Below are 14,289 nucleotides of genomic sequence, written 5' to 3' on the forward strand. Positions count from 1 at the left end.
CATTCAGATATATATAATAAAAGAAAACAGTTAAGGAAATCAGAAATAAATTTAAAAACAATAATAAAAATGTATATTATTTAAATATTTTCTGACAAATTAAGATGGAATGGTCATTTTGAATCTGTAATGCATGCTTCTAGGCGAGCCCTTTTTTGTCATCATAAACCATAGACAGATGTTACAAAAGTAGACGAGGCTCAGGAGCATTGTCACTTGCATCAGGCGACACAATCGCAGGAAGTTTAATTTCAAACCCATACTGCAACATTAGCACTTAATTTTTAATAATTTATAATTAATCTTAACTGATTAATTGTAGATATTTAAATATTTATACATCACTGTATTTGCCAATATATAATTACAAATCATCATAGTATATTACAAATTACATAATATTAATTTATTTAAAATGCATACTGTACTGGATAATGATTTTTAAAGTAAGATATGACACACTCAGAAATCAACTAAAATATATGTTCTGAACACAGCAACAGCAATCTTGGGTATTTTGCCACATTGTCAAATTATTTAAAAGGGATTTAATTTTTAAAATATTAAATATATTTCTTTTTAAATGACAAATGTTGACCATTGGTGTGAAAATAAGATTGTCAGTGTTGTAATTACCATACTGTCCTGCTTTTATTATATTAATACTTCTACATTTAAAAAAAAACTAGGCAGAAGAAAAATAGTCATCAATTAAAACGATCATCTGATTTATCAGAGCACAACAGTTTGCTACCTAACTTATATCTTATCATTAAAACCAAAAGAAAGTGACAAAATCAACATACAAAAAATTTCATTTGCTTACTCTCTATTAGAAAATTCTTCCAGCTCAGAGTTGAAAGACTCATTTGACCATTGTGAATGTGCCAACTTTGTAAAGTCCTTGTCAAATTGTTCCTGCAAACAATATATCCTCTCCATAATGAACAGCAATAATATCGCCCAGAAGTATTCAAATTCAAATACCATTCCAGTCATTTTTTCCCTTCAACCATTATTATATGGTAACCAAATTTGGTTTTTATTGGAGGATCTGTGTATACAGGATTTGTGACCGAAGATATCGGCAAGGCGAATGCCGCATCTTGGAACGGACCAACCATAGACCCTCGAGTCATCCACCCGAGGTCTCCACCTTGCCTTGCTTTGTCTTCACTATACGCGGCCGCTACATCGGGAAATTTCTGTCCGGTTTTTAATTTCTCCAGAGCTTCCAAACATTTCGATTGCTTCTCGCATAAAATGTGACGAACTTTGACAGCTGTCCCACCTTTTTTCTCTTTAGCACCAGATTCTAAATTTGAAACGAAATAAAGTTTTATTATTTTAGTCCAACGTCAATCACTAAAAGGAAGATGTATATTATAATTATAATAATATTCACTGTAATATAATACATATTTAAAAATTCTAAATCTAACCTAACCTTTTGAATCTCCTCCGGACTTTCCACCACCACTTCCTTTGCCAGTACCTTTTGATCCCTTCTCAGGTTGCTTTTTAGGAGGCATTTGTATCTTATAGAATTAGAATTGTGCTTGAAAGAAGGAATAAAATAAAATTAGAACTTTACACTTAAGTCGGTTCTTCAAAAATCCAAACAAAACAAACGTCACTGAACTCAATTGTAACCGGAAAATTGACAGTATTAGCTGTCAACAGAATTTGACTGTTTGTCATGCTCTGCTATTCTTAATCTATGGCTGTCTGTAAGAAAGAGTTCATACACAGCCATAGACTTAATATTTAATTAATTAGAAAAATAAATACTTTTGTTTTGACACTAAAATATTCTGTGTAATGTCATATGTAAGAAAATATTTAAATATAAAATAATATTATTAGTCACCCGCAAAACTCCATCTAATAGGTTATGGGCCCAGTACGTTTAATTAGAAAATAAATACTTTTGTCTTGATTTAAGAACAAAGAATTACATAATATAGGAAATTAGTAATGGCATTCACCAGTAATAAGCAACGCCGGGATCAGGATCAATATTAAGGAAAACCAAGAGTAGCATTTGGTTTAAATATTAGTCAGTTAGCAAGTTCAGTCAATATTCATAATATCTAATACAAAAGGGTAATCAGTCATTTTTATTCTATTATTTTACATTGACAGGCACTGTTGGGATGCATATCGCCTGCCATTGAAAAGAGGTTCTTAACATTACATAAAAGGAATGACGACATTAAAACTGTAAATCATAGGCAACCATATGATTTACAGTTTTTATTTTATCAGTCCTTCTATGTAATTCCTAGTTCTTAGGTCTTGACACTAAAATATTCTCTGTAATGTCTACGTAATAAAATATTTAAATATAAAATAATATTATTAGTGTCCCGCAAAACTCCATCCATCACTGTCTATTAGCAAGTAGGTGAAAAGGCAATTGAAAATCTTTTTTGAATTAAATGACCCAAAAATTTCGGAACAGAATTCCTTGTTTTAAGAAGAAAACCTGTTCTTAATAGAAACAGCTATATTAAAAAAAAAAGTATTTCAATCTCGTTTATCTTGTAGTTAATTTTCCATTTACCTAACAAAATAAGGTAACGTCTGTAAAAAGCATTAATTTCGTAAATATGACTCTTAATCTATAATTAATTAAAGCAGCCGACTGTCGCGATGTTCTTATATATATATATATATATATATATATATATATATATATATATATATATATATATATATAGCTCTGAAAGCTAGTCATTTTGAGCCCACGTTAATTTTTTTTTTAAAAGGTGTCTCCATTCATATTTTGTTTTTTATACCACTGAGGTGGCAAACGAGCATACGGTCCACCTGATGGTAAGTGATTACCGTAGCTTATGAACACCTGCAATACCAGAGGTATTACGCGTGTGTTGCCAACCCTGAAGAAACCTCTTTACCCCCCTTTTGAAGAACCCCAAACCTCGGCAGGGAGCTCATTCCACAACCTGAATGTTCATAGGAGGAAACATTTCTAAAACCGTGCAGTACGCGACCATTGAGGCTGTAGGACATCTCCACATTAATCAAGAAAGTAATACCTCTTCACCAGAATTTGCTGCAGTTGGCTAGCATAATATATAAAAATCTAACAATTAAATTAATAATATTAGTTATTACACGTCATATACATAAATATTTTATTCCAAAATCTTTGTTTTTATTGCATTTGGCCATGAAAAAGAATAGTTATTATCCATAATCTATGTAACTGAAATATATAAATATTATGACTTATGTCATGTACCTAGTCAACAGTGCATACGTCCGCTTCACTTAGAAAAAAACTAGTTAGTGTAACCAACTCACATCATAACATCGTTAGTAATAATGCCACACTCAGTTTAACAAACTGAGTCTTAAAAAATCTACTAAAATAAATATTTTAAAGAAAATTATATTATAAATAATCATATAATACTATCCCGGTCTTAAAACTATAAACCAAATCTTTTTAGAATATGGATAAAAACATATTACACCGACACCAAATAACTATTGTGATATGGATAGGAAGATGATGATGATAATGATATAACACTATACATATTTATCCAAAATACCTCAAAGTTTAAAGACGAAGGTTTTTAATCAGTGTATGTAGCCAGTGATGACCTACAGGTGAAGCTTCAAATGTTGGTATTCAATTTGAGATATCTGCTAATATCTCGTAGTGGAAGGGAACAGAATAAACATAATATAAAACTATGATAAAATTTAATATAAGAGCAAATACGGAAAGCAACGATTGTATTAAAATGAGTAAACTCGATTTAAGAAACCATATCTTTTTAAATTACAACCGGTCAATAGTTTATATTTATACCAAAATAACTATGAAGAGAGCTATGCTCGGAATTTCTTTGCCCGACAAAATCCGTAATGAGGATATCCACAGAAAAACCATAATAACCGACATAGTCCGAAGGATAAGCAATAAGGCTGGTAATAAGCTCAAAGAAACGATGACCGATAGAAAAGAAGTGTTTTTGAGTGGTACGGGTTGTATGGGGGGGAAACGCGATTTAGGGCAACTCCTGACCGCCTCCCATCCCCAGTGGCAACCTGAAATGCATTGCAGGGAGCAGGTAGCTCAGTACTGTTCCTTATGACAGTCTATGGGAGAAGCCTATGTTCAGCAATGGACAGATAACGGCTGTTATAATGATGATGTAAATTTATTACATTAATACGTGGTTGCATAGATAATTTTTTCAATTTTGACAGTTAAAAAATAGTGCCGACTCCATAGTGACTGCTTACTCTGATAGGGAATGTATTGCTTTTCTATTGTATTATAATACTATTTATTTAGTAGCTAATTAGTGTTTTTTATTAGTACAATTTAATAATTTAGTTATTTGTAGTTTGAAAAATCATGTGCGTTCTATATAATTTTTAAATGAAAGGTATTAGACTTACTCCTAATCTGAATAATGGTGCCCTAGACCTAAATTTGAGCATTCGTAATGTTTTTGTTTTTATGAGATATTATAAAATCCACAGATAAATCTCTATATCCCGATAAAATGGGAATAATGTACGAAAAACGGCCACTTAAAAGGCCTCGCCTCGGCCCACCTGATGTATATCCTCAAGAGCCTCGACAAAAAGAGGATGAACTTACATCCACCAATGTCAAACTTGGCTTCGTCATTACATCCCAGAGTGATGAATTTGGAACCGCCAGAAATTCGAATTACTCAGCATCAAAGGTACAGTTTATAAATAAAAAGAACCAGTTAGTACACTGTTAATAGTTACCAAAATTTTTATTTAATGGGTTTTAGAGATAACTTATTCTATGTGTATCTCTTGATTTATTCACACACTCACAGTGTTACATAGGCTGTAAATGAAAATTATTTCATTAGATGTTGTAAAACAATTTATTGTTAGTGATAGTGATTTTTTTTTCAGATTGGCCAATATTTTTCTGGGATATTATCTAAAAAAGAAGAGCTTAATACACTTCCAGACTGTGGACGTAAACGCCAACAAGTTAATCCTAAGGATAATTTCTGGCCAGCTACTGCTCGCACCAAGGCACAAATTGAAGCCTGGTTCAAGGATTTAGCTGGTAATCTTTGTAAAATAGTAGTTTATGCTAGTTTAAGCTTTGTATAGAACATAATAAAATTTACTTTTCTATAAAATGAAATACTAGAAAATCATATTGGCATATAATTTTTGTAAAAACAATCCCTTGCATGAAAAAAATCATAAACGCTTGTTTTATAATAAGAGAATGAAAAAGGGGATAATTTTTTTATTGTTATTGCATTTTATCTATAATAACATTATATTTTCACATTACATTATACTTTGTCTTCATTCCAAGTTTCCTGGAACATATAAAACTAATATTTTTAATAAATGTAATATAAAGTATGTTCCTAAGAGAAATTATGTTGTTTTTAATACCACTTTCTCTGTCTAGGAAGCAAACCACTATCTCAATTAGCTAAAAAAGCACCAAACTTCAATAAGAAAGAAGAAATCTTTATAACATTAACTGAATACCAAGTATCTATGCCCAGAGCTGCCTGGTTCATAAAACTAAGTTCAGCATACACTGTGGCTGTCTCAGAAGCTAAAATCAAGAAGAGGCAACTGCCTGATCCAACTACAGGTAAGAAATTGCCATAATTAGTAAAACAAATAAAAAATGTAAATGATGTAGTGGCAGCAACTATCTACATAAGTGCTCCAGACAAATTATTTAGGTGTAATTTATTTCTAAAAAAAATTATAGTTTATAACTTAATATTCCTGTTTCTAAAGCTCGATGCTAATACATGTATTACTTTTTGGTTTATTTCATGATAATAAAATGAAGTCTGCCCTTCAACATCATCATAATTGATATTTATTTGAAAAATTTCTTTGTCTCAAATAAATGTTAATAAACATTTGAGACAAAGAAACAATGTCAATATTAATTAATACAAATTAAAACATTAAATGTCTTTTAGATAAATTTACATATTGATTGACAAAAGTATGATGTGTGACTTGTTATGAAAAAGTATATATTTATATAATTTGGCACAATTTTATAAAAAAATATATGTGTCACATTTTGTTACAGAATGGACTACAACATTAATAAAATTCTTAAAGGATCAAATTCCAAAGCTTGCAGAATACTATCAAAATGCTGTACCAGGAAATGTGTCTGATAAAACGCCACCCTCACAATCAGGTGCACTATATATTATAGAGAAACTGTTTCTTACTTACTATTATAATCTACTCAAAAGAATAAGCTAAAGAATTACATTAATACTGTTTTATTATTATTACTATAAAGAACCATAGTAACATAATTAACTATTGCATGTAGCCCCAACCTAAGCAGAGCTTGTACATGGGTATTTTGGTTGAAACATAATGTGTCAAAAATAGGCATATTTAGTCGGCCAATTGACAAATTAGTTGACTTATTTTTTAAACACTTGTGTACAGTAAAGAATTAACACTACTTTTTAGTATTGCAAGTATTAAAAATTATCCACATAATGGAATAAAAATTTCCTCATATTTTGATGTTTTTTAATATGAATTGATTGTTATTTTTAATATATTGTGTTTAATGTATATTATACATTTTTCAAGCCATTTTCTTTATAATTTATCTAAATATCTTTGCATTATAGATATATTATTATCTATTTTATGTATAATATTTAATATTAAAATAGCATTGTTTTAATACAATTATTTACATTACTAATAAAACAGCCTCCATTTTCAAGCAACTTTAAAAAGGTTTTCAATTCAACTCTATATAAAATGATGTCCTGTCTACACCATTCTTCGGAATAGAATAATAAAAAAATAATAATTAAATATATTTCTTAAGTAAATAACAATACTTATATTTTATGTTACTGTATTTATTTGTTAACTTTTACCCAATTACCTTAATTTAAAGTAATAATTTATAATCTGATAACTCATACACATGAACAAAAGAGTAGACTTGTTTTTGGCAAAGCATTTATATGGATACTACCTATATATATCTAAAATAATTGAAATATTTAAATACATTTTTTAATTACTTAATCAACATATTATTTAAATAATTATAATTTATTATATTTTCTCTATACAATATATATTGCAGGTCAGGGCACTCCAAACCACAACTCATCTGGTAATCCTCCAGGAAGCTCGACTCCAAATAGCTCTACTGTTCCTAACTCTATGCACTCACCTGGGAATACTAGCAGTATGTACATTATTTGTTTATACCAAAATAAAACAAATAGATAATTAGTTATATACATATGTAGCTATTTTAATTGGAACATAATTAATATATGACTAAGTTAGGAGTAATGGATTCTAAAAAGAATTACAACAGAATTTTGTGACTCTAGTCTGCTTAAAATTATTCCTCTTCATCTAAAAGTTGCCGGGAAGAGATCACTTTTAGTGATAAAGCCCCACCCATTGTTTTCTCCGTGTAAAGTTTTTTGCAATTGTTTATATTTATAATAAGTTTACTACTGTAATCTTTTGGAGTAAACAATAAAGAGTATCTATCTATCTATAATTTGATAAAATAACAATAGTTCAGAATACTCACAATTAAAAATTGTCTAAATAAAAAACCTAATTTTTAATTAAAAAAAAATGTCTATAACTGTATCCATAAAGGGATAGTCAGAAGCATTTGTCGACTTGTGGTGCCCGTAATATTCGACCACATTTCGCCGAGCATAGAATCCTTTAAAGCAGGATGCAAGCCAACCAACATCCCTCAGACTAATTTGATTTATTGAAATAATGGTTAGATGTGTTTCCACCTATGTAAAGTACAGGGTTCCAATCTTCATTTCTACTAATAAGCTCTAGTATAAAAGTTTATTACTGAATAATTATACTGTATCTTACAAATGTAGGTTCTTCAACTCCTGGCCCATCAGAAAGTACGGACTGGCGGCACTCTCTAAAGCTCTGGAACTATTGCTGTCGGCTCGCTAAATATTTATTAGACGAAGGTTTACTCGATAGACAAGATTTTTTGACTTGGATAATCGAGCTTTTAGACAAAAGAGCCCCTGATGATGGACTTTTAAGGTATGTTAATTGTATACAGTGGGTGTTATTGTTGTTGTTATAAATCTTTTTTATATATACTTTATATTAGACACATTAAAAAGATTGAATTTTTAGAGCTCCATACAGTAATAGTAAATTCTTATTAAATAACTTTATTGTCTGTCAGTCTGTGTGGCCTTTTCTCCAGATAGATAATCAAATATAGCTACCAAGCAGACATTTTTCTTAAGTACTAATTTCTATTATTTCATGGCTCTGTAAAAAAACCAAATTTGTAACTCAATTTAAGAGTATTCATAATGAGGCTTACTGAAATGTGGTAACAACTGACTGTAATATGTATTTATCAATTATCAAAATTAATAGAACTATTTTGAGTTTTACTGACTGATTATTAAACAAGTGCTCTGATGACGAACTAAAACATTCATACATATTTCCATAGAGCATAGCCCGAAATTTGCTAGTAAATATCGTCATAGTCATAAAATAGTGACGGATCTGACAAACATTAAATATACATATCCGTCAGTATTCTACAACTATGATGATATAGACACTGTTACTCTTAAATATCTTGTATAAGTACATAATCGTAATACCTAGGACACGCTTCCTAAGATTAGAGGAATATATAGGAAATTTGTTTCAGACTGATTCTTCCGCTGGCTTTGCAACACATCTGCGAGTTTGTATGCTGCGAAGGTCTCTCGAGGCGACTAGCGACCACTTGTGCCAAGAAGGCGGCTTCCATTTGCGCCGTTCTATCAGAGAGCACGTTACGCACGCTCAACCAGCCCGCTGTATTTACAAAAGCTACTGAAAGGAATGGAGGTATAAACTTACGTATAATTTTATAATAATAAATTTATTTGTTTTAAAAATTAATTGAAAGTAATAATGTCAATATATATAGCCCCAAAGAGGGTTGACGTCAGGCAGGCGGTCGGTCGTAAAACTATAAGCTAAATCCTTTTGTAATATGGATAAAATCATATTACGCCGACCCCAAATAATAATTGGGATAAGGGTAGGAAGATGATGAATGTCAATATATAATAAATAATGTCTTATATCAGATGAAGTATAAATACTGTTGCACTGGACATAATTATATTACTTTTATGAATTTGACTTATTAAAAATGTTAAATATATGTTTATATTTCATATAGAAGTCAGAAACTATTTCTTCTGCAATACATAAACTTTTTCTTTTTTAAAACATGTTCACTTTTATTTCTTTAAAATTTTCTTCATACTTTCAATAAAAATTAATGTTAATATGAGGATCAATTTAAAAAGTTTATAATGATTTTTTTATTTGTTTTCATTTTGTGCCTTTTAAAATGTACTTAAACGTAATGTATAACTTCTGTTCTGCCATCACTTGTAGTGTATTTTTAAAACCTTGTATTTCCTTACATGAGAAAAAAATTACTTGTATTTCCTTTAGAAAATAAATATCTTAAACGATTATTTCTTACTTTTGCTCAAATTGTAGAGACGAACGCCGCACCAATGTCACCCGCACCAGAAACAAGCAACGGCGATGTCAAACCTAACATATCACAGATAAAACGTTCCACCACACCAGCGGACCAAAATCAGGGCACACCGAACCCCAACCACTCGCTTGGTACCCCTAATCCTAATCACTCTTTAGGTACCCCTAACCCTAATCATTCCTTGGGTACCCCAAACCCATCACAACCCATAGACGTGCAAGTAAAGGAAGAAAATGGACCTCCGCCGATGGACGCAAAAACAACCCTAACTACAGTTATAACGGCGGCGTTAAACCCAATTCAAGTTGGATTCGGGGAGATATTAAACTGTTCATTTCATAGAGATGTAATTATACAACTGTCTACTATACTTCAGGTTGGTTTATTCATGTATTTACACTTTATTACCCCATTTATAAAAATATTAAATACAGTAACTTACTTTGTATGGTTATTGATAGAAAAAAAAACCCAATTGCACACAAAGTCGTTACTCAAAAGAAAACAAGTAGAAATACATTCAACTAATCTCCAAAGCTAATATAAATAAATTATTTATTTAGGATCACCAACAATTGTTACATTTATGTTTACAATATAATACTTAATTTGTGGTCTAAATGTGCAATTATTTTTAAGTGAACACAGCATGCAATATAATAAAAGAAGTTAAAACATACCATTGTAAACTTAATAATAATTATTTCATTTTTAATATTTTTTTAAACTTTTTTATTTCAATAAAAAAATCGTAATGAGACAATTGAAAACCCTTATTGTTATCAGGACCCGATCTTCACTATCACTACATAGTACAAAACAAAGTCGCTGTCGCTGTCTGTCCGTTCCTATGTATGCTTAAATCTTTAAAATTACACAACGGATTTTAAAGCAGTTTTTTTTTAATAGATAGATTGATTCAAGAGGAAGGTTTATATGTATAATACATGCATAATATTGTAGAGAAACGTTGATAATTTTAGAGGTTTCTAATGTTATGTGATATAATGTGCAACCCGTGCGAAGCAGAGGCAGGTCGCTAGTATTTGATAAAGTACAAACTAATCTGATAAAATCGCTGTTGCTATAGCAAAAGCTATTTTATCCGATTCGAATATCGGATTCGAAGATAGAAAGCGACAGCGAAATGCGCTGTCTTACTCTTTCTCACTTTTTTTTTACTTTTTCTTTACACCTTATCTAGGGGCTGATCTTATCTCGGTAAATCGTAGGATAATTGTGCCTGTATTCATATCTGAAAAATCAGACCTATCTAAAACAAATAATAAAAATCTCATTAATATTATTACTTAGATAATCTGTGTGGAATGCCCCACTGCGATGGTGTGGTCGGGCTGCGGCTCGTCGCTGCAGGGCTCCCCTTTGGACCTGCTACCAGTACCACCGTCAGCATTGCCGATGCCTTACTTGGACTCTCATATCACTGAGGAACATAGGAGAATGGTTTGTTTCCGTTTACTATTATTTACACCTATAGATTTACCATGAAACCTAATTGTGTACATGAAACGCTTGTTATATTTATACCTCTTTATATATTTTCCCATAGCTCGTAAGCATCTCATAAAATTTTATTAAAAAAAATATTTTATTCAATCATAAACAGACTACCATAATTTGTAACAAATAGAAAGAAATTATATTTATTTCGGAAAGACTGTTTTTACGGTTTAATATTTTTGAAATGGATTGAAGTTATATGTTTTTAAAATGCTTGTCATTGACACCTATATAATAAAATTTGTCTTTTTTTTCAGGTATATGAAGTTGAACAAGAAATAGCAGCTAGAAGCAAACAAGCCGAAAATAAATGGTGTACTGACAAATGGCAGACCAGTTCGCAAGGTATTATCAATCATCGTGAAATTATTTTTCTGTCAACTTCCATCCAAGTAGATTTACTATCTATTGTAGGTGTTTGTTTAGACATTATAACCAGATATATTAAAAAATATATAAATAATTTTGATTCGCTTAAAATTATGGGCAAATTGATGCAACTTCAAAACTCATCAATTTTAAACTTCAATGCTTTTGCTTTTGCTTTTTACGACCAATAACCGGCAAGTCCGTTGTTAAACCTAGTTCGTACTGTTTTAGTAATTTATTCAACTAGTGAGTAATTTAATACTTACCTATAAATATTTTTCCAAAATCATCTAACACTTTATTATTCAGACACGACGAGCTGCTAAATTGCTCACCGCTCGACTAAATTACTAAATCTATGTAAATTTGACTTAACATTCACTACAATGGCAATATTGACTAATATCTCTGATTGCCCTTTCAGGTACTAAAGTTAAAGTGATAGTATTTATTTTTAATTTTTTTTTTGACAGCGCGCGTACTAGCTGTACTGGAAGCATTAGACCAGCACTGCTTCGATAGAGTGGACCCCAATAACAATTTAGACACCTTATATAAAGAGGTATTCGCGAACTGCACTCCGCCTTCCAAAGATGCAACTATTGACACCAAGGATCCGGTAAATTTATTTAATTTTATTTCACAAATTCTTAAACTTTATTATTTTGTCCTCTATCTAATTTATTTATTAAAAGCATAATAATTATTGAGTTTAAGACATGTATTTACACTTGTATCTTAATGTCATTCATGTTCGTACTGATTATATATAATATCAGTTACCGCTGCGATATCTATATATTGGGTTTCTCTAGTAATTGATTTGATGGCGCAAAAAAATCGTCCCTCGCCCACGAAATTGTCCACACCGGTATCTGACCAGTAGATGTCTACAAACATTATTATTGTACATGTAAATAGTTTGCGACAAATATTTAAGGGGGGGGGGGGGTAAGATGAGAAAACAGATTGTTTTACGATCCCCTCTGGTCAATATCATAATTAATTCTTGATGAATTAGTCACGATGGATCAACTGAGCTGACTTTATCCTCATTCATCATCGATCACTGTTGTCACAGCGTGTATCGATAGCGCAGGCGAGTTGGAGTCAATACTGCACTGTAATCCCACTAAAACTCGAACGTGTGTGCCGTAGGAGTTTTTTTTTTTTATGTAATGTATGCGCTAACGGTATACGCTGGTGGAGTACCAAAGAGAGATGATAGGTGAGATAAAAAGGCAGGACAGTTAGCCCACCCTGAAATTAAGTCGGGAATCCAACACGATAGTTTCCAGGGGGAACCGCGTGGAGGTCCTGACAGGTTATATTGCTAGTGATGTGATTATTTGAACCCATTATTAACAATGCCCTTCCCCCGTGCGGCAGGAGTGGGCGGCGCCGTACGCGGTGGTGCGCGTGCTGTGCGAGTGGGCGGTGTGCTCGGCGCGCTGGGGCGAGCACCGCGCGCAGGCCGCCGCCGCGCTGCTGGACCGCCGCCAGCACCAGCTGCTGCACCAGCACCTGCACCACGACCACCACGCCACCGGTACACACCACACACACGACACACACGACACACCACACACACGCCCTTACACTACATCTTAGAATATATAGATACAAGATCGAATTTCAAAAACATATCAACTTTTTGTCAGCTAATTGTCAAATTAGCCGAGTCGTTTTTTTTATCAATGTTCTATATACTTACGCACATAATGTATGTTGACTTATTATTTAATATTTAATATGCCAGCAACTGAGATATTGATGGACGAACGTGCAAATGTGGGCCGAGGCGTAGCCGAGGCACACATACGTGAATCCATCAATGCCTAGTTGTGGCCAAGGCTTGTATAGTACTTTTCTCAAACAATGCGCGGAAATCAAAAACGCAATTTTATTTTTAAAGTTCAAGGACGAATAACGAACAATAATAATTTTTCACGCGCCATAATGTTCCTACTTTTTTTTTTTTTCAATAGAGAGCTATTTGCAAGACAATTCGAAATTTAAAGAAAACCTTTTATTAGTTACCTCCTTGGTAGCCACGTTTCGAAATAAAAGGTCATTGCATTTTTAGATTACAGGATAGATATGAGTATACACAGTCATCTGGCCGCAAAACACGACAGATATGGATTTTCATACTACATTTGCCGGCCGCTGCCTGCATGTATCTGGCCAGTACGGCAATTTTGATATATCTCGAAGAAGATAGACAAAATAATGCTTACATTTCCAAGCATGTTTGAGAAAATATACTTGTGTGACAATATTTGAGTTCAATATGTTTTCAGGTTCAGATGACAAGGAATCCATCAGTTCCAGTGCAGGCATTTACAATGGACCGCCCATATTCCAAAACCTTTTGCTGAGATTCCTAGATAATGATGCACCAGTATTAGGTAAGTATTTATTAAATGCCATTTATTTTTTAGTTTTAATTAAATACATTTTAAAGAGAAGACATGAATACATAATGGATTTGAGCTAATATAGTAGTTTGTACCAACTTGTATTTGTGGCGCTATAAACAATCCGCTAATAATAATTTTGAGTTTGTCCATTACAAACATACGACAAAATTTTTTTCTCTTTATATTATAAATTAAAGATAATATTATTTACCTAGTAGACAGTATCTGACAAAAATTACCTGACCAAATTTTTTTTTTTTTTTTTTATTCTAAATTATTATCATTTTTTTTTTATGGTTATACAGATATTATTCTCAAATAATGTGTTTTTCTGAAAAAATGTTTTATTAACTTCTGAGCATTATTATTGACAAT

At 31.7% G+C, this 14,289-nt stretch overlaps 2 protein-coding genes across 3 annotated transcripts in view; one reads left to right on the top strand and one right to left on the bottom strand.

The window, feature by feature from the left end:
* Positions 1-56: 56 nt before the first annotated feature.
* On the bottom strand, positions 57-1,660 carry LOC113522623 (peptidyl-prolyl cis-trans isomerase NIMA-interacting 4). The gene is made up of 2 exons (XM_026908371.3): positions 1,448-1,660; positions 57-1,315 (listed from the first exon to the last, which is right to left on the bottom strand). Exons 1-2 carry the CDS (start codon positions 1,530-1,532, stop codon positions 996-998), a joined length of 405 nt encoding a protein of 134 aa, XP_026764172.2. The 5' UTR covers positions 1,533-1,660; the 3' UTR covers positions 57-995.
* Positions 1,661-4,272: 2,612 nt separating this feature from the next.
* Positions 4,273-14,289, top strand: part of LOC113523107 (mediator of RNA polymerase II transcription subunit 12-like) — a 39,060-nt gene continuing 29,043 nt past the window's right edge. For both annotated transcript variants that reach the window (XM_052897676.1, XM_052897677.1), the window contains exons 1-14: positions 4,273-4,430; positions 4,528-4,736; positions 4,942-5,101; positions 5,462-5,653; positions 6,113-6,226; positions 7,154-7,258; positions 7,935-8,112; positions 8,747-8,928; positions 9,598-9,977; positions 10,916-11,065; positions 11,380-11,467; positions 11,965-12,110; positions 12,881-13,040; positions 13,795-13,902. In XM_052897676.1, coding sequence (XP_052753636.1) covers positions 4,424-4,430; positions 4,528-4,736; positions 4,942-5,101; positions 5,462-5,653; positions 6,113-6,226; positions 7,154-7,258; positions 7,935-8,112; positions 8,747-8,928; positions 9,598-9,977; positions 10,916-11,065; positions 11,380-11,467; positions 11,965-12,110; positions 12,881-13,040; positions 13,795-13,902 — 2,179 coding nt within the window. In that variant the 5' untranslated portion in view covers positions 4,273-4,423. The remainder of the gene's footprint in view (positions 4,431-4,527; positions 4,737-4,941; positions 5,102-5,461; positions 5,654-6,112; positions 6,227-7,153; positions 7,259-7,934; positions 8,113-8,746; positions 8,929-9,597; positions 9,978-10,915; positions 11,066-11,379; positions 11,468-11,964; positions 12,111-12,880; positions 13,041-13,794; positions 13,903-14,289) is intronic.

Source organism: Galleria mellonella, unplaced genomic scaffold (assembly GCF_026898425.1).
Source record: "Galleria mellonella isolate WM207_F2 unplaced genomic scaffold, CSIRO_AGI_GalMel_v1 utg38, whole genome shotgun sequence".
Taxonomy (NCBI): Eukaryota; Metazoa; Arthropoda; class Insecta; order Lepidoptera; family Pyralidae; genus Galleria; species Galleria mellonella.